This window comes from Anopheles arabiensis, chromosome X, assembly GCF_016920715.1.
Source record: "Anopheles arabiensis isolate DONGOLA chromosome X, AaraD3, whole genome shotgun sequence".
NCBI lineage: Eukaryota > Metazoa > Arthropoda > Insecta > Diptera > Culicidae > Anopheles > Anopheles arabiensis.
The window spans coordinates 6,709,427-6,730,451 of record NC_053519.1 but is presented as its reverse complement, the minus strand read 5'-3'; the positions used below and the strand labels follow the sequence as shown (position 1 = coordinate 6,730,451).

The 21,025-nt window shown below is 47.7% G+C and overlaps 1 protein-coding gene across 29 annotated transcripts in view; it reads left to right on the top strand.

Annotated features, from left to right (window-relative positions):
- LOC120906404 (disks large 1 tumor suppressor protein) overlaps positions 1-21,025 on the top strand; it is a 56,890-nt gene that overhangs the window by 12,545 nt on the left and 23,320 nt on the right. For 22 of the 29 annotated variants that reach the window (XM_040318050.1, XM_040318051.1, XM_040318049.1 and 19 more), the window contains 3 exons: positions 2,222-2,353; positions 3,630-3,751; positions 8,097-8,243. In XM_040318050.1, coding sequence (XP_040173984.1) covers positions 2,222-2,353; positions 3,630-3,751; positions 8,097-8,243 — 401 coding nt within the window. The other 7 variants (XM_040318071.1, XM_040318069.1, XM_040318061.1 and 4 more) reach the window with 6 other exon arrangements.

Genomic DNA, 21,025 nt, shown 5'->3' with positions numbered 1-21,025 from the left:
GTGTGCTGGTACATTTTTTTTTTCGCAACGCAGAAAACTTTACACTCAACACACAGTGAACACTGGTTTTATGAGACACTTCAAACCATGCACTGCGCAATTCCGGCTATCACAAAGTGCCCACATCGGGCGATCAAACGGGCCGTACAGAGATTTTCCCATTGAACGAGGCACAACAAAAAACCAAAAACAAAAAAACATTCACCCCGACAGGACACCAGCGATACTGGCGACACTCTGTTTGCCAATCGGGGTGGCAAACTGAGACAAGAGCACTATCGATAGGTGTACACACGAACACACGCCTTTTATATCCATCGATCCTATCCTGACAGCACGTCAGCCGTATCGTCGTATTGTGCTGCCTGGGGGATACGATGTCGGGGGGGAAGGAAGCTGGAATGGCACCGTCATGCAGCCCCGAGTAATCAATGACCACCAGTACCCGAGAACGTCCATCTGCCGTGGGTCGTCGTGCAACGCTCTAAAGGGTGAAGCGCACGGGAAGCGTCAATCTAGCCACACCACTACCACCACTGCACTGCTGCACAGTAGCGCCCCCTGTGCGAGAGTGTGCTTGAAAAGCTGCGAAGCTAAAAAGTTGTCACGTTTCGCTGCCGGTACGCCGGTACGTACAGTGTGCTCTCTGGCGTAGCGTAACTGCTTCCGGTGCAGTTCGTCGTCGTTCGGTCGTCGTACCCCAGTATCTGTTTTTTTATTATTTTTTTTTTTATTATTATCTTGCACTGGTTACAGGTTTTACCGTGCACCGTTCAGGCGGAGATGCAGAGCACATTGGTGGTGCGGGCAACCAGGATGGTTCTAATTTTAAGTTTTACGAAACCACACCACACCTCCGGGAGCGAACTAGCCTGCACACCTGTTGGGGCCGGTGGGAGATATTGATCCCGGGCAAAAGAGATCCGTGGCGGCTGCAGCGTGTCCCTTGTCCGCTTGCTCCAAGCGACAGACTCGGACACGCGTTGGGTGGAGTCAGGATGTGGGGGTAGACGAGTTTGTTTGTTTCGGCAGAGTCGCCTCACCTCAGACCTTTGCTTGGATCGATACCTGCCATCCAACGGATTGGGAATGCCCGTAAACTTTACTCACCCTTTCTGAATGTCCAAGCAGCCGCAGAATTGCTCGGGGTGTGTGTGTGTGTGTGTGGCTGCCAGTTTGTCACGCTACGTGTTGCTTTGTAGCGCGAAAGGTTTAGATCCTTTCCTTTGGCAAAAGTGAAACCGAAAAAATGCCCCCATTAACCTTACGAGTAGCGGCAGTAGCGCACTGCATCTCGGCTCTCTTTCTCTCTTCATTTTTTTTTTCCACGTTGGATTAGTTCCCAGCGTGCTATATATGTCGGACATGTTTGCGCTCCTTTGCCTAGACGTTCGTGTGCCGAACCTTAAACTTGGCTAACGGATAAAAATAAATCTCTCTCTCTCTCTCTCTCTCTCTGTCCATCTAAATGACCGCATTTTCGTTATGTCCAAGACGGCCGGTAACTTCCTCCACATACACACACATACGGGTGTATTGACGTCTGCGCCGTCCCGCTGCGGCGTTGCGTGCGCTCGTGTAGGTGTAGAGTGCCCAACACTATCGCTATCGTGAATATTCCTACCTCTGTTACTGCACGGTGTAATGCGTTGCTATTTTTGGGTCCTCCTCGCTCCCCCCTTAATACCCAAAAGGGACCACAGGGAGTGGACACAGGAACATGACATGACCAGCATTAACCAGCAAAACGGTGGTACGGACGCAATGCAAACCACTGTAATACGGACGCAATGCAAACCCGGATTACAGCGTGTGTTGGGCACCGAACAATAGGCAATACCGTGTTGAGCTCTCGGGAGGGGAGGGCAGGCCGACGAAGGACTGACACAGAAAAACTTCAACAAAAATCCACTCACTGCTCGATTCCTTCCCGGCCTTGAGTGATAGGTCTGTGGGTGAGAGAGAGAGAGAGGAGTGCGAGCGTCCAACGCCAAAAATAGAACCTCCCTCCTCCGCCTTTGCAACCGTACCGTAACACTTATCGAGCAGAGGCGTGCAGAGCGATAGACAGGTGGCGTGTATGGGCGGCCTTCGTGTGAATTGAGCGCATTAGCTACGTCGCTCGATTTGCCTGTTTCGTTCTATTTACTACCTTCTTATCGGCTACATTTTAGAGGCTGTGCTTTGTGTAACCGATTTCTTTCCTGTTTTCGTTCCGCAGAGGCACACCGGGCGCTGGAGCTGCTGGAGGACTACCATTCCCGTCTGTCGACCCCGCAGGACCGGGCCCTGCGCAGCGCGATCGAGCGCGTCATCCGGATATTCAAATCGCGCCTATTCCAGGCGCTGCTCGGTAAGTGGTGTAGCGCACGTTGCCTACCTTACGGGCGGCAGCAAGCAGCAGCAGCAGCGTGCAAGCTGTTCATTCCAACCAGCTGGCTGTCGGTGTTGGAGAAGGGAGAAGATCACATTAGATAATGGAATGCACATGTCGTGGAAACGGCCGTTGGAGTTGTTCCGAGCTGCACTACAATCGGCCCTATTTATAGCCCTACAATTAGCCTGAGGGAAAGAGAGAGAGAGAGATGTACTTGGCCGTGGCAATATAGGCGGAAATGGACATCACTGTTGGAGTTTGGTCTCACACAAACACACAGCCTGGTCAAGCCAATTGAGGCCATCGTCGGGGCCGGAAATTGGGTAGAAGCGTCGTGTCGTGTGTAGCTGCAGCATCCTTCCCCCACCTCCTCGAACAGACAACGGTACATGGGACTTCATTTGCGTCATTAAAAATAGCCCGTAATGTTGCTCCAATTTCTTCGAACCATCGACACACAGACTGCGTCGTGCTTTATCATGTCGTGGGAGGAAAATGCATTACCAAAAAAAAAAAAGAAAAAAAAACTATACAAGACCTCCTAGTTTCTCATTCGTGCGATGGTTCACTCTTCATCTCAACCAACGTGAAATGAGATGTACAAAAAAAAGAGCACGGATTGAGGCGCTCCGAGCACCGGGGACTAGCACATCCGAGATGCCATCCGGTTGTTTGCGATCGATTTTTTTTCTACACCATCTAAAGCTATGAAGGATCGAATGGCGAACGCGCAAACACTGCACTGGATGCTGCCCGGTGTCCTAGATACCGAGCGGAAACCGGAAAGCAAGCGCAACCAAGCAAAACTCATGAAAAGAAGAAAGACAACGACTCACAATGAGGAGCCTGCCATTCGAAATTGTGCTACTGGAGGGAACTTCTGCTTCAATCCTATTACACAGTGAGGGAGATAAAACTTTCTCGGAACATCCATCCGGTCCCAGCCTTCAACTGATAGATGTAAACTCTGCCGTCGCTGAAACAGTCGTCCGAACACACGGGAACTAAGTGGATGCCGCATTGTGTCTTTGACGATGTAGTACAGCTGCTACCTACTACTTAGTGTTCCGTGAATGAACTCATATATCCCCTGCAACGCGAAAGAGACATCAATCCATCCAGTGCCAGTATCTGCTGTCGGCTTCGTTTGACGTTTGCTCCATTGTTCTGCTACTACTGCTACTACTGCGACAGTCGAACTTTAACGCTGTTTTTTTTGTGTTGTTTCTTTTACGTTTTTACCTCCACGCAGATATACAAGAGTTCTACGAGCTGACGCTGCTGGACGAATCGAAAACGGTGCAGCAGAAAACCGCAGAGACGCTGCTGATTGCCAGCAAGTGGGAACAGGACAATGCCATCAAAGCGAACGAAGTAAGTAGTGGTGGTGCTAGCAGCCATATAGCAGAGCTAAGTCGAGGAGTGCGCTGTTGCACACGCAAAAACAAATTGGGGACACCCGACCAGCTCGATCAGAACTCGAATGTTTTTGCTTTTATCTCGAGCAAAACCGAACCAGAAAGGTCGCCAAGCAATTGTTATAAAATTAGAACCGGTGTTGGCCAACAAATGGAGCATGGTGGTGGTGGTGGTGTGGCTTCCCATTGCTGGCTAGGCTGGTGCACGGGTACGGGACGGAGTGTGGGCCAATGCTTGGTGTGCTAGTTTCGTCTGCTACAGATCATTATTTAAGCCCAGTGCTGTGCTGTGTGTTTGCGCTGCAAATTAATAACAAGCTCATATGTCTGTCTGTACTTCTGCACCATCTCGCACTCACCGTCTGCGTTCCACCTGGCTGCCGTTTCAATTTCAACTTTGGGGAAGAGTGAGAGGTAGTTTTTGAGGGCGATATTCTAGCCGAACAATTTCGCTAGCTAGCAGGCCGACCCGATCCGAGAGCCGCAGTCGCCCATTGCACTCGCTGCGGGGTTGCTTACGGGCAGCGCAACACAAACAAATCACGCTGCCGCCTCTTTGACAGCAGGGCTCGGCAAATCGTTCTGTCGGTAGAATTACACAATACACAGCTGCTCTGCTAAAAAATGTGTTGAATAATATTTTAAAATGCTTTTTACAACAGTTTGCTCGAAGTCAGACAGCCAAAAATGACATTAATGTATAAAAAAAACACAAACAAACAAAATATTGCATAACTTCAGGCGCTCAGAAAGGCTGATTAGTTAGTCTCCGTTGGCTTTACTCTCTTTTGTTTCCTGAATACTATGAAGAGGATAGATAAGGTGCTGGACGGGAGGAAATGAAACATCTACGAGGAGAGCCTAACTTATTTTATAATAAATTTATTTTACGGTTTTGGGTTGACATTGGTGCCATGCAAAGATTCGTTTGCGACTTGCGTGCCTAATAACGCGTTAAGATTGCATTTTATGAAGTCAGGTGTCAGGTGTCAGGTCAGGTTTCATTTATGCAGGTCAAAAAATTAAGACTTGTTTTATCTGGAACTTTTTCTCGATAATTTTAATTTCTTGACAACTAGAGGTTTTTGAACAAATAGCAAATGCTCCATTAATTCTTCTGTTCCAAAAGCATTATAATTGGTATGTCATATCATCGAATGCTTTTAACATGATTCCATAGCTTCTAACGACAGGGTTATCAGTCCTGCTTTAAATATCTGGTAGATTGAACCAACTAACTGATAGCGAAAGCTCATTAGTGAATAAGTGTATAAATGAGAAGAAAAAAAAGATTCAAGTTGCACTTGTCACGTGAGTCGAACTCCCTGTAGATATAAACTACGACGTGCAGACTAAAATTTTAATGTAACTTTATCGTCATCAAAGGGTTATCGATGTGATTATCATAACAAGACGAATTAATTCTCCAATCTACCTACTATATAGCAGGAAACACTATCATTTCAGAAATGTCGTGTCTTTTTTGTGGAGGTTCAATGGTTTATATTATGACACAACTTGTTTATGTTTTGATTGATTGAAATTGATTGAAAGTTTGAACAATTTCACTGCACAGACATCCCGGGCATTGCTTAGAATGTTTAGACATTAGCAAACTGTCGCAACTTCCTATGCGGATAGGTATCAATAAACCTTTACGACTTAAAGCATCATCTCAGGCACTCCCTCAATTGTGCGTGTTGGTGTCGTTTGCGAACACAAATGGTAGCAATAATGCCCTTATCTTATTTTGCTTACCAAATAGTAGCAGCTTGCCAAACCCTGCCCGCTCGCTCGTCTTCGCGAGCAGCACGCATTTCAGGTTCGGATGCGCACCCAAAAATGCCAGCCGCTATCTCTCTGTGCGGCAGGCGCATTTTATGATGAACCTGCGCTGCTCGGCGCACCGCGCACCAGGGGCAGAAGACGAATCCCGCGGGCAGAGCAGTACGGTTTGCAGAAATCTTTGGCGTGAAATATGAGCACATTAGTGCGCCGCTCGAGCGGTCTAGGCACCGGCTAGCTGGGTTCGTAAACGCACATTCGGCTCGCACGCTGGGCGGGAGCGGGAAGAGCGCGTGTATGATCGCGCAACGCAGTATCGTTTGCTGACCCTGCCGGAGACGTGGTGTGTAGGTAGCCGAAGGTTATATTAAGCGGAGCAGAATAATAGTGGCACCGAGAGTAGATGACAACCGAAAGAAAGAAAGAAAGCAACGGCACAGCACAACCACCCGACACCGAACGGGGGACGCGCGCGCCGCCATCTTGCACGCCCGTGATGGCACCTACCGCTGTCAGGTACAAGGTTTACGAGCGTACGGGATACGCTTTGGTGGTCTCTCGCTCTCGCTCTCTCTCTCTCTTTCTCTTTCAGTCTCTCGGTTTGGTGCGTTTAGCAACGCTTTAACTTAATTTCGGACGAAGGCAAAGGAAATCCCCCCAAATCACCACCGTTCAAGCAGCTCGGCCATGTTTGCCCCGACCCCGGCAGAGTCAGTGGCATTTTCGCTCTTTGATTTTCTCTTTGTGTGTTGGCTAGGTTTGGGTGGAGGTTGGATCCACAGGGTGGTATCGGTCTCGCTCGGATATTCGCCGTTTTTTTCCTTGCACACTTCCTTGCTTTCTTCGCTTGGTATCATGTACATGATGGTGGGGTGTTATTATTTTTTTTTTACTGCTGCTGTCGGGACCCGCATGCTCCCGCAGCTGCTGCAGGTAGCGCGTCCCGGGATCCACATACACAAGCGCGCACCCCGTTCAGAGCGCCCCCTGGTGGACGCCAAAATGGTTTGCGCGACTCTCCGCGCCACTCTGGGCGGGACACGGGACTAGTTGAGATTGATTTGTTTTGGACCGCGGACGCGTGTGTGTAGTCGGATGTTTGTGTTGTGACCGCTGTTTTTTTGACGCATCGTTGTCGGGTTGTCATTACTGTCATTAGATTTCGTACTGTTAGTTTCCATACTCGCTGGTACTGAGCTGCATTCGAGATTTTGGTGTGGTGCCCGGTGCCTAGCGACGCTGAATCTTCTCTGCGTGCTGTGCCATCCCCCCCAAATCATAGCTTTATTCAGGTTCGAGAGCTGTGTCGGTGGCCCACAGAGTATTGATCTTTTTCGAAGCCACCTGCCGGCACGTGGTTTGCCTGCCGTGTAAAGCTACAAGCGTGTCCTTCTTGTTAACCCAATGTCCCAGCAGCAGAGCGTTCGTACGCGTTCCGTTTTTCGAAACCAGGCAGACATCAGAATTTGTCGCTTGGTTTGTTTGTGTGTGTGTGTGTTTTTTTTTTGCCGCCTTCAAGGCGACTAGTTTTATTTTTATTTTATTAATCCCATAAAGTTCACCAGTGGGGAGTGTGTTGCCCTCAACGCCACACACGCACACCTATATCTGTCAGCGCGACACGGCCCTTTTCCACGTGCTTCTAATGCTGCGTGTCTAGCGCGTGCCTTTTGGTGGGTGGGTTTAAACATGATGAAATTATGCTGTCCGAAATGAAGTGGATGGCAGTTTGAAGGTCTCCCTTAGCATTGATTGGATGGTGGAAGGGTATGGGGATGTTGGGAAGAGTGGCAAACCCTGTTCAGAATACTACCACAAAGGAATTACAGCTGAAGATGTCTCGTCTGAAATCCCTGAAAGATCTTTCAAAATTCTGAATTATTAATTGATCTGATATCTGCTCTGATCTGACAAAGATCTTGAACTACCTTCCCTGAAGTCTAGATTGACACCCTGTAACTGCTGCACTAAATACTGCTCTAGCTATCAACCGATCAATCTCAATCCCACTATCAAATTCAATAGCCACCCAGCGCACTGATTAGGCGACATTGAATACGCTGTAATATTGTAGTCCCGCGGGTACAAGAGCTCGTGGTTGCTTCAGTGTTGAAAGTACAAACATCAAAAAGCAGTACTTCTAGAGGGAGTAGTATGCCAGTGTGGGCAACTGTCTAGCCCAGGCTAACTGCGGTATCTTGTTCTCTCCGGTGTGAAAACATGATTGACTGGGTGTCGATCGTGCGCCATTCGCGGCACCGTATATCTTCGTACGTGTCGCCCCGGCGACGCACGGACAAACCGAGCGATCGGTATACGGTGTGCACCGACTCAATACCGCTGCCGCACCATGCCGCCAAGTCGAAAGTGAGTGTACGTACGATCCCCAATATGGCCAAGCCTCCAGCAGGAAGGCTCACGCATCAGCTCCAGGCGCTCGCAGAAGAACCTCGCGCGCATTACACTCTGAAGCTCATACTAACACGGAACACGTGCCACACTCTTCTCGTCCACAGGCCAACCGCATCAAGCAACAGGAACAGGAGCAGCAGCAGCAACAGTTGCAGCAGCAGCAGCAGGCACCGCCACAGCTTCAACTCCAGCAGGAGATCGAGAAGCAGCCGATCATTGAGCTACCGTCGCCCCGGCTGACGACAACCAAAGTGAGTCGTTAGTGACCGAACAAGCCCTCCCCCCCCCCTCCTCCCCTCATATTCTTCCCTATCTCTACGCTTCGCGTACATCCGTGCATGCTGTTCGTTTGTGCGTTTTTCGTTGTCCTTTTTTTTGTTTCCTGCTGTGATTAAACATTTAGTATTTCCTAGCGAGAGCCTTCGCAGAGCTGATGCCCCAGCTTTATGCAGATGAATCTTACGTCGGCGCAGCAGGCTGCAAGCATTTTTTTTTTCTTGACAGAAGACAGAGAGCTCTAGGCTGTTGTTGTAGAATGTAGAACAGCTGTGTAATTCCCACGAATCTTCATTTTAAGACGCCACAAGTACCATCAGACTCGTTTTGTTAGTGTCCATGTAGTGTTTTTAGGGCAGTACACATCTGCCGCCTTTTAGTAGTTAATGTAAACAGAAAAATAAACAAACACACAAACACAAACCCCATCGCGTTAGTGGAAGATTGTTCGTTCGCGTGGTAGTTGCAGTAGTTGTCACCACTGTTAGTCGCCAGCTCCACCTCTGTCCAGCCTGTCTGCCTGTAGGTAACCTGCATGGATCCCTCGTTTATGTGTGCTTGTTTTTGTATGTGTGTATGTGTTTTTTATTAGATTTTAGAGTGTGTTGGTATGTGTGTTTGGTTTTGAATTCAATTGTGGATTAAACCACGATGCTGTGATGCCGTGACTCGCTCACAGTAGCAGCAACTAAACACCAACAGTGTGTCCTTCATGTTTTAAGTAACAAAACTGCGATAACCAGCCATTTTCCAAGTAAGTAGACATCTCGAAAAACCAATCAAACCAACCAAAAAAAACTGCCATGAACAATTCCTCTGCTTTATGACCCGGAGCCGCAACAAGAGCAACAATGATGCACTATTTCAAGCTCAAAAAGAGCTGGGGACCGTGCCGTTGTTAAGCGTTTGAAGTCTCTGCTGTTTTTTGTTTACTTTTGTCTTCTGCTTTGCAACAACGAACGTCTTGCGGGTGGGTGAATGAAAATATCAACAATTATTTTACGACCTCGGTTCGCCTTCCAAGCTGAAAAGTAAAAAAAAGCCGGGCGGGGAACTGCTGCCGGCTGTATCACAGCAGCCCATCGATATGTGACTCAATAGTGATTCAATAAGCAGGCGGAGAAGAAACCAAGCACGACGCCGGAGCGAAAGAATTAGTAACACGAACAACAACAAACAATCAAAACGTTTATAATTCATCATCCAAGTGTGCCGGGCAACGAAGCCAACTTGCCAGGGCCGCGAAAACGAAAAACGTAACGCTGTGGGTGGGTGTGCACATGGTTTTTTGGTGCCTCCCCTACCCCAATAAGAAATGCGCTGGGGTTAAAAATGTTTGGATTATCGCTGGGATAGCGCAGCGAGGGGCGAAACATATTCACATATCAACTCACTCGTTGATTTTTTTTTTCAGAGCCCCAGCACCACCGTTCTGCGCGTGCAATTTAAGACGTGTGTAGCGTGTGAATAACAATAAAGAGGCCAAAAATAACACAATATAGCGGGCAGGGGTGCCTTTTTCGCTGCCTCGCCCTTTCCGTCTTTTGCGGGCGAGATCTAATCACGACTGTATAAACCATCCTGCCCGTGCTAGCGCCGCCTGGGTGGGAGGATTGAGCACAATTTTGCCCGTTTGGCAATCGTCTGGGGTGGGGAAATGGTCGTTTTGTTTGTTCTTTTCCTATTTCCTTTGTAAGGCGATCGTATATTATAGCGAAAATGTTAACATTAACGGGGAATATGCAATGAAAGCTGGAACAGGAGGCTAACTTCAAAACATTTGCTACCAGATTGTTGCCTATCATATTAATTATTGCTCAAACACTGTTTGAAGATTCATTATCGACCACATTGCTAGCATTCTTACTTTATCTCTAAACAGAGATAGCTTTTATTCCAACTGTTGTGATAGCAAAATGTAAAATAGGACAGTAATAACAATTCGTTACTGCGTCCCAGCTATTCGAGCAAGAGATCCATCGTGCTGAAATAATAGAAATACAATCACTTATTACATTGAATTAATTGATTGGTTTCCGACTGCAGTGGATGCTAGCTGTTAAATTAATGTTTTTTTAGCTCTCGGTACGGTTGCAAGTTTTTATTTCTGTACTTTTTGTAACAGACAGTTGCTGTAATAGGTGGTTTTGGTTTGATTGTTTTTTTTTTCATCCAAAAACAGTGCTATTTGCGCTGAACCATCATTCCAATTACATTCTGCTAGTAACGGCCTGCAACTGTCATATTTTATTCCATGCTATTGGAAAGCAAAAGAGAATTCTGTTTTTCTTATAACAAAAATCCGGGAACAAAATCGATCGAGCTAGTTACCTAAAATAAAAACGAAAGAGCTATAGTGATCTTGTCTCCTTTTCTTGTAGTAATACAATTCATAAGCTTCTTTGGGGCAAATGCGAAATGTTGCATACGCTCAAGAAATGAAGCAATAATCTGTCTTTTGTGTGCATATTTTAAAATTAATATATTTTTATATTCACGTTTTATATTTTCAATATTTATGCAAAATATGTTTGAATATTTTAGACACTTAAAAGGGGGAAAAATAATATATACCTCCAACAAAAGTGTACAACAGATTACAGCAACCTAATGGAACATTCCTTTCAACCCATCAGCATTGAAAAGTTTTTACAAATAAAACAACACGAGCTTTACAGTGACGAACCCTGACATTGTACGATTAACATTAAAAGATAAAAAGAGAGAAGAGAGAAAGAGAAATACATAAAAAAACGGAGCCAGTCGCATCACCATACTACGGGCAAAGGATCACGGTTGCTTGGGTCCTGTGTTTATCATTGTGGAAACTTTTCTCATTCACCTGTTTGTGTTTTTTTTGTGTGTGTGTGTGTGCCACCTCTGCCTGCCTTGTTATCGACCTTGCCAGGCTGCCAGCCAATTGATAAGCCGTGTGCGGACGAGCTATCCATTTTTTGTCTCGCACTGTGCACTATTTACTCCACTGTTGTTCGCTCATTTTGCTGCCCGTTGTTTTGAGTACACTGGCGTTTGTTCCTCTTGTACGAACAAACTTGTGCTGCATAGATTGCTCGTCATACTTTTGTGTGTGTGTGTGTTTCTGTTCGTTATTTCCCTCCTGCCCCTGTTTAGAGCTGTTCGGTGCTTGCTTCTCTGCTGATTGCTGGGTCGCTCGGTCTGACAACTTTTATCTTCTGCCTGTTTTTATCTGTTCTCGCTGGTCGGTTCTAATCGTTTTCGCCGGAGCAACTCCCGGTGCGGTTTATTTGAATTTGTTTTTTTTTTTTTTTTTGGGGGGCTATGTGTTAACTTTCCCTCTGTCTCGGGTCACCGGCTGAGTTTTGTTGTGTTTTCTTGTGTCACAGTGAGATTTGGTTTTTTTTTATTTTACTGTGTGTTTATGTCTTTGTGTACCACCCGACGAAACGTCGGTCCTTTGCGTTCGTTCCGCACGGAACGTGTGGAAATGGTTTGTAAATCCCACTGCCTCGAAAAGATTAGCATCCAACCCAACGCCCCCCGCTGTGCCGTGTTTTCCATCGGTTCCTGCACCTCAAACCTGAGGCAGGGGGGAGGCACTGCATGGTTTACTTTTTACGACTCCCTCAACTCGTGCTGGCAAGTCTGCAGCCAAAACGCTACACCATCAACCAAATAAATAAATAAATACAATAAAAGCAAGCAGCGGCAAAATTTAGTGCAAACAGCGCCCGCTATCCGTATCGCTTTTTGGCAGAGATGATGTTTGGCAGTACCAGGTCCTCCCCTTCTTTTGCATCCTCCCACAGGCAACCCCGTAGGCCAGTGAGAGATCTCGAGTGGTGGATCTCGTTCTCACTAAACTCGTCTCTGCCGGCTGGGGCTGAAGAGGCAAATGGATCCGATTGTTTCCTGTTCCTTAAGCCGCTCTGCCGTACCACCAATTCTTCGCACTCGGCGTGAAGGAAGGGGTGCATGTGGCACTAGGAAATTATAAAACCGTTCGCGACGATTAATCTGTTCGCGGAATTGAACTTGAAAAATGAGGCCAGCCCTGCCGGACGGTCTAATGGGGTGTAGCGACCCTGGCTAGACATTGGCATGCATTGCGGCCATTTGGAGCTGCTGGAGCTCTGATTTTAGCGTATCGTCTCTACCGCGTCGTTGAAATGATCTTGCGCTCACTGGGGTAGACAGAGTCGTCGGGGACGTAGAACTGTAACATTGACATTGCGCAACAATGCGGTATAAACAGTGGCCGTCCGTTCTCCAGCGTGCTCCTGGTAGAACAACAGCGATCAGAAAAAGCTACAAGGCATTTCATTCATAGTAGTAGAGGCAAGCCTTTTGCAGCACGTCAAGCATAGCTGCAATGGATGGCATCGCTATCATATCTACAACATTCCATCCACTTGTTATGCGTAACAACAACAATAAAAAAAAACACACACACTCGCTCGATGACAGATAAGAATAAGGTCAGCGGTGTATGAAGGTCGAGAGTGGCGGTGACAGTGATGGGCAGCACCCCGACTACACCTGTGGAAGATGTCGCAATGATGTAACGTTCGTAAGTAGGAATACTCAACTGTTCAGATTCGAGTTGGGTAGCTCTGGTACGGAAGGAGTGAATTCAAAGTAGTGTATCAGTAATTCTCTGGATTTGAAAGCTGGAGATTCTTGAATCCTTAAAGTTTCTACAAATCTATGAAGATCCATTAATGCTCAGAGACTCAAGAATCTTTGGAGATTTGGTTTATTTATTTAGGTATTTATTCATATAATTATCCTGCACATTTGTGCTACAACAACTTATTAAACTAACTAATTGTTAACCTTCAAACTAATCCCTATATCAGAAACTATTATCACCGAAAATTAATACTAATAGTAGGCTCGACTTATACGAATCAGTCGAGAGATTACAATCAAAATGATTGATCCAGTCGTTAAATTGCCTTGCGATTGATAATAAAGGATCGTTATTTCCTTAAAGTGTAGGTACGGTACCCTAGGTTTGATTCAAATCACAGTTCATCAATCTTATGTAAACATTCCTGGAGCACCACACCAACCCGTTATTCATAGATGTTACAATCTGTAGGCGAACCTTTAACGATGACATCAGCAATCTTTCAAAAAACATAAAAACTCAATACTAAGCAAAGATTCTTGATTGTGGAAGAGTTTTGTGAAACAACAAAAAGAACTCATCCATCGTCTAATAAACATCCGCCGAGAAATCATACAGTAACATAAAACCGTGGCGACCGTGGTAACTTAATCTTCGGCTCTGTTTATGTCATAACCGCTCGGCGCTAAAATAAACAAAGGTTTCGCATTGTCGGCACAGGCCTGGAAGCTGCTCGCAGGCCTGGAAGCTGATCGCAGGCCTGTGCGATGACTCAGCCAGAACCTTCCGAGCGGTGCATGGTTGCATGCTGCACTGGAATGCCCGGGCGGTGATGATGCCTTCCGGGGGGCCCTTTTTATAGTCGGGCATTTCAAGATCCTGCTACCGGTGCGCGTAACATCGCGGTTATCGGGGATTGTAAATGTCTCCGCGTGCAAGGTCACAGCTTGTGCGCTGCAACCGGTTTATGTTCAACGCTTGTAAGTTGCGCTTCCGATATAGTGTGACGACGACGATAGTGTCCCCACTATCAGTGCAAGAGGCCAATAAAAGGTCGTCGGGACTTTAAACTCAAACTGAACCACTTGCGGCAAACAAGCGGTGGGAGCGGGAAACAAAACAAAGCAAAAAAAACCCCACCAAACTATAAAAATAAACGATATGAAATCTCTGAAAACAGTTAAACCGCCAATAAAGAAAAAGTGCAAACATTCGCATAGATTGCAGCTCCGTTGTTCTGGCGAAGCGTGTTTCTCCGCATGTGCGAGCTGCCCCAACAAAACCAGCTTCCAGCTGCCTGGCATCGAAAGGTGGCATCCGTTTTACGATTGCTGCGAACCTCCCCGTCCGCGGTTGAAGAAGCGAAGGAGTTGCAAAGAAATTGATTTGCTGTGTGGCGCTGGCCGCAGCTGCTGCCGGGCACGCTCGATGAGGATTTTTATGAAGAATTTATGAGCGCGTCGCTTAATTTTTACTGCCTGGGGGTGGGGACGCCCCGAAGTCGCCGACGGAAACTGTCGTGCTGAAGCGTTTCCAGCCAGCCAGCCAGACATCCAGCGAGCTGTTTGATGTTGCCTGCACTGGTGTGCTCTGGCGCCCGTAAAAAAAAGCCATGTAAATAGCAAATATTCGCAGTGATGTGCAAATCCATCTCGATGGCTTGTGGGTCAAGCGTCGGGCGGCCGTGTCCAGCAGTTGAGGGTTGAGGTCTGGGCCGGAGACGCGTTTCGTCGCTTCATGGCGGGTTCTCTATTTGCGCACAGCATTCCATTACGGAACGGATGTCATGTTTAACCTGACGATGAGTAGCGGGGTAGCGGAATGAATCGATTGAATGCATGCTTTCGCTTGGGAATGCAACTACAAAAGGGTGATCTTCTTGCGAAAGCGGCACTCGGAACATTTCTCTTCCAGGCGATGGTTTGCCTTTGGGACTGCCAATTTGATAGGAAATTGGACATTGATCTTTAAAAAGCATTGTGGAATGCGGGAGCCTAGGAACTCTAGAGTACTCCTATGCTTTGTGCGGCCATTCCTTGCTGGTGAGATGGGTCCCCCAGACAAGGACTTATAGCGGACAATGAAAGTCCGAACGTGCCAACTGTGTCTGTACTTCATTCACACCTCTCCTGCCCATCAACATCTCAAATTTGAGCTGGAATTCTGTTGAGAAATGTCTGAGATATCGATGTCATCGATGCACAACAAACAAAACCCCTTTGCTGCTCCCGTTCGGCGGCCTACAGCACTCTCTCTCTTTCATTCCTTCTCTCTCTCTCTCCACCACGGGATAATGTATTCGGTATTTGCCCTCTGGGCATCTGCAATCAATTAGCGGTGTCCAGCGAAGAGCAAACAGGCAGCAGCGTAGCGTCGTCTGCGCGACCCAGTGTATCCTTCAAACCGGACAATCCTGCTCGTTAGCATCCACACATACACTTATAATTTTTCCATGACCTGCCTCAAGCACATGCGTATTGTGTGTTGTTCACGCGCGCTCACCAATTGCCCCAAGGCCAGCGCCGACGACAGGTAGCGCAAAGCCAAAGAGGATCAGATCGTGTACCAAACAACATTAACAAACGGTTTGCCTTGACAGCACCGAGTGTTTGCGGTAAGAGTCTGGAGACCTGCGCCTGTGCGGTGGTTCGAACCCGTATCGAAATTCTGATTCAAGTGTAGCGCGTGAAACTCTTTCGCTCTCTCTCTCTCTCTCTCTCTCTCTTTCACTCTCTTTCACTGTCTCTGTCTCTCTCACCTCGTCGGATACGCTAATGAGACGTAATTTTAAACCCACCGGAAAGGTAGCTTGGCTGGCGAGTGTGGTGCGGGATCGCTTTTTATGACACCCGATCGTAAATCTGGATGTGTCTGCGCCACACAGACGGCGGAACAGCGTCGTTAATGGCGCAATCTGCCATTGCTGCTAAAAATGTAAAATTACAAATTACCATTTTACTGCTCCATCCCGATTGCGGTAGGAGAAGCTTCCATGAGGCTGTGGGAGGTTTGATTTGTGTGCTTTTTGTTTTTCTTGCTCCGACCATTCGATGGCCAATAATCAATCGCTTGGGTGTGTGTGTGTGTCGTTAACGTAATCGCCACCCTTTCTCGCGCCGACATGGCCACGTGTGTCGGTGTGTATGTGTGGACTGGTTGTTGTGGCGAAATGTGTGAAACGTGACTCTTTCAGCCCCACACCCCGGTCGGTCCGTGTTCGTTCGGGCAAAAGGGGGCAGTCAAAATTATCACTACGCACTGCTGCTCGCCACCAACTCTGCCCTTCGCGATCGTCTGCAATGGGGGTTGTGCGCTTATCGCACGTAGGAAGGGCGTGCCGGTGGCCCTGGCGTGGCCCGGGAAATATGATTTAAATTTAAACACCCAAAGCCCGCACAACGCAAAGCAGCGGGAGGAAAAGGAAAGGTTAAATTCTGGGCTGCTGGGTTGCGCTTGAACTGGTTCACTTTTGCTGTGTGTGTGCGCGCGCGCGCGCGATATTTTTGCATCCACAAACCAGTTCTAATGTCGTGCGGCGAACCGGGAACCGGCAAACGGTCATTTCAAACCATCCCGGTACGCGATGGGTCCCTCGGGAATTTGAAGCGAGATGGAACGATGGCGAAGTCGGTTGTCGCAGTCACTCGCGCTCCATTTCGCTACTGCTTATTGCTGTCGTTTCGAGGGGGCACTATGGGCTTTGCTGTGGTCTAAAAAGCAGCTTTTATTATAATTTTTTCTCAAACATTTTGAAATGTCCAGGAAACAAACACATCGAAATGTTTAGCTCACTTTGGGCTAGTAGAAATATTTGATGGGCTTTAAGATTTATGCGATATCTGCGATACAATATTGTCTCAATGACAACTGTCGTACGCGATGATCATCGGTTAGTATGACTTCATCATTTTCTGCTACTAAATTTGTCATCTTACGCACCCAGATGGAATGGGAGAAATAAAAAAAAAAGGAAATCCCACGTGTTTTTTTTTACTGTTTCTTCATCCGCCCCCAAACCGCAGCAGGTTTATTCGGCTGCTGATTTAATTCACCGCAACACAAAATAGATGCGTGCTCGATGGAAGGTTTTGGGTTTCTCCCCCTTTTTTCTATTCCATCGAAGAAATTCACCTCTGATGTCATGTTTGGTGCTGTGCGGGCAAATGTTCGCCAACGGTGATGCGCGAACTTAGTAAAACCATGCGCAACTAAACACCCCTCCTTCTCCTCCTCCTCCTCCTGTTTCTTGGCATGCGTTTCCGGTGCGCATTAAAAATTTGAATTACCGCTGACAAATAAGCTGGAAAAAGCCTGCCGCTCGTTCTCTCTTTCTCTCTCGTTCATAGATTTTTAAAGTTTTTTTTGTGTTTTCAAAAAAATACAAATTAACTGCATTGCAAAAACTCACACACACACACACGCACGCAGCCACGATCGGTGCAATTCCGTCCCCGCGGGTCAGTTCGAATGTTCGGCGTTCGATAAAAATAAATCTATTCCAAACGCCCGGTTTTGCCCGAAGTGCTTCCCGGACAGGCCGCAGATCGCATGCGTCAAAATACGCGCGCCGGCTTAGCCCGAGGGGTAGGACAGTGGCACCCGAAATGGAAATGGAACAGTGCGTCCCGCTCGCTCGCTCGTTCGCTTTCTCGCTTTATCTTTTTTTTCCAAACGAGGTGCGTGCGTGTGTGTGTGTGTGTGTGTGTTTGTGTCTTTTGCGCCCATAGTTCGCGCTGGGCCGGTGTCGCGCGTTCGTCGTGTCAGTTGGCTGCACTCCGGCATTGCTGTACGAAGCATCGGCGAGCGAGCGAGCGCGCGCGGCCTCTGACACCCAGCAAACTTTCGTGCGGTTTCGCCGTTTTGTTTTGCGGGCGTTTGTTCTATTGTTTTTTGTCCCTCGTCGGGTTCATTCCAGCAAATAGTCCGCGCGGCCCTTTTTCCGTGAATCGTGCGTGTGTGCATTAGTTTCGGCGCGCGCGCGCGCATGAGCGCCTGTGTATTTGTGTGTGCGAGTGTTTGTGTACGTGTACGTGTCATTGAGAAATTTCCATTTCCAAATCTAACCAAGCAAACCAACAAAAAACCAAAGCGCATCATCCAATATTTTGAGGGTGCGGAATAAGGGCGGTGTGTGTGTGTGTGTGTGTGTGCAGCCGGAGGAAGGGAGCGGAATGACTTGTGTCAAAAAAGCAAGAAGAAAAAAACGGTGTCAAATCGGTCTCCAATACTCGTGCGGTGTCGAATCTGTGTGGCTGTGCGTCGCTTTTATGTGCTCTTTCTCTCTTTCTCTCTCTCTCTCTCTCCCTCCCTTGCTCGTCTCGATCGCTTCATTTCATTTGTTTGCTGGAAGTTTCTTTTTTGATTCGAAAACTGTTTCACTACTTTTCATTGATTGACCCACACACAAACACACACACACACAGTCACAACAGGTTGGTGCGGGTGCGGGTGGTACGCCCTGGGCCACTGTGTGTGTGCGCGCACGCGCTTGTGTGTGTGTGTGTGTGTGTGTATGTGGGCGTGTGTGTAACGATCTTCTTTTGTGTTTTTTTTTGGTCTTTCTTATTATTATTTTGAAACGAATGATCAATCCAATTTCTGCGAAGTCAAGGGTATTGTTTTTGTTCCGGCCTTACAAGCGGATGGATTAAAATCGTTTAATTGCTGTGTGTGTGTGTGTACGTGTCCCGTTAGCGTTTTAAATGAATGATGTGCGAGAAGGAAGAAAGCGGTGGATGGAGAGAGCGAGAGAGCGAGAGAGCAATAATGCATCCCGACTTTCCGGGGCGTGTGTGTACGAGTGTGTGTGTGTGCTCGCTGGTGTGTGTCGGTATGAGAGGAAAAGGTGTGGGCAAAGGGAAAAAAAAGGCAAAAGGGTCTCCTCCCAAGCAAAGCCGCAAAAGCGCAAAAGAATAAGAAGAAGAGGAAGCAGAAAAGAATTGAAATTGTCGCGCGCGCACTCACAACCACTAATCAACTACCCACCAATACAACTGTCCAGCAACCAAGCAAAAGCAAGTTACGAAAGAAAATTCGTCCACAACAACAACAACAACAACAGCAGCAACAGCGCGTGCACAGTGTCTGTACTGTCACCATCATTATCAACCGAAACGGCGTGTGTGTGTGTGTGTGTGTGTGTGTGCAAACATTTTTTCTAACTCGTGCGACCCTTTTAGAAAAGGGCCCCGCCGTTTGTGTCTAGCCTTGCACCGCCATTCCAGCGCATTCTTTCTCTTGTTACGCCTTTCTAACCCGTGCGCACACACACACACGCACACAGACAGGCTGTGCGGCTGCGTTGCACACTCACACAGCTGCCCCGCGGGTCCCGTTTCGTGAAAGGGAATGACGATGATGACGGTGATGATGATGGTGGGAAGAAATTTGCCTCGGGTGAGTTCTCCCGAGCCCAGGCGGCGCGCGCCTGCATATTTTCGAGCAGCTGCGGCGTGTGTGACATTCGAGCAGCCCGTTAAGGGACCGAACCGACCAAAATAGGGCGTTTTTTTTTTAAATAAACCGGACACAGTGGCACTAAATTGTGCTTGTATTTTTTTTTCGGTATTTCTCTCTCTCTTTTTCCCAAGTCGGTGCATTATTGGATTGGATGATGTTGACTAATGACGGCCCGCCTGTGTTGGTCGCCGTTTTGCGGCGAATCTTTTTCTTGCATTGCAACCTCTATTTTTTGCCAAACATTCCCTCACTATGAGTAGTTGTGGTAAAATTAATGTCGAAGCGGTGACAAACATATTAAGTCACCAAAATGAGTGTCGGCGCACGCGCGCGCGCGCCCGCTGCTTTGCTCTTTCCTTGCAAAAACCTTGGCTTTTTGTAATGTAGCTTGAAAAGCGAAGCAAAGGGAAATACACGCTCACACACACACACACACACACACACACACGGAGTTTAGAAAAACGCACGCACAACAATAGAAGAAGAAAAAAAAAAACTGCTCGAAAACGCGCAGTCACACATATGGCACGCATCTGGCTGGAAAGGAATGCGTCATCAAACGTTGCAATGCACGTACAGTGGTGTGCGCACCGCTCTGTGTACGTGTGTGAAGAAGTCACTCGAACGGTTTTTGGTTACACCATCGTGCACACACACACACACCACGGTGAATGCCGTGGAATGCGGGGCAGAATAGACAGTGGTTAGAGCGCGAGCGTGATGAGAGGCGTCACTTTCATCCTCTCTCTGTCTCTCTCTCGCCGCTGTTACCGTTCAATTCGCGTTCCACCGCAGAACGGGGTCCCCGGGTTTCTTCATTCAATCTTCTTCGGTGTAAAGGGGCGGGGGGGGGGAGGAGGGTGGAGAAGAGGTCGCTTTTCTCGGTCGATGCGTTGGAAATTTGGCTGCGGCGGGAGTGGATTTAAACACAAAAGCATTTAAACAATGGGAGCGGGGGGGGGGACGGGGGGAGAACTGACACCCCGAATCGAGCGTCATTCATGGACACACGGTGAAGGTTTCGTCGTGTGTGTGTGTGTGTGTGTGGAAAACAGAGTGATGTGTGCAACGTGCCACAACACACAACTGTCGTGCGGCTTTCCGCGTACATTTGCTGGCCAGCACACTGCTTAACTCAACACCCCCCCCCTCTCACCCCACACACCTACCGGTGGGAGTGGGGTGCCTAGCTGAAAGGTGCATGAGTGTGCGTGTGCTGTGTGTGTGTCGACACATGCGTTCCGGCTTTATCTTTCTAACCTCTCGCGATCAAACCCATCCGTACGCCCTTTTTTTTTTTCGAGGGACGGAATGCCAAGCCCTCGCCTAGACTCGGTGGCCGGAAATGGTTTCCGAGACACCCAAACGTGGATGGCAAGTGTGGCAATCAAAATAAAACACAGTTTGCAATATCTTTTGATGCTTTCTGTTAGAATGATTTCAAAGTTCTTGTTGTTGTTGTGGTTATATTACCGAAAATCAATTAGAAAGTGCTGATAAACATTATCTTTTGCTGGGACACTTCGCCGAGTCGTGAATGAGTCAGGGCTGGAACACATAAACCAACTACCCGGGACAGTGTAACTTGAGCCCGCGAATGTGACACATTTGCTAGAGCAAGAGCAGGTTTGAAAGATCGACGCAACTATGACGTCATGATTGTATGTATTTTCTACCGACCCTGGG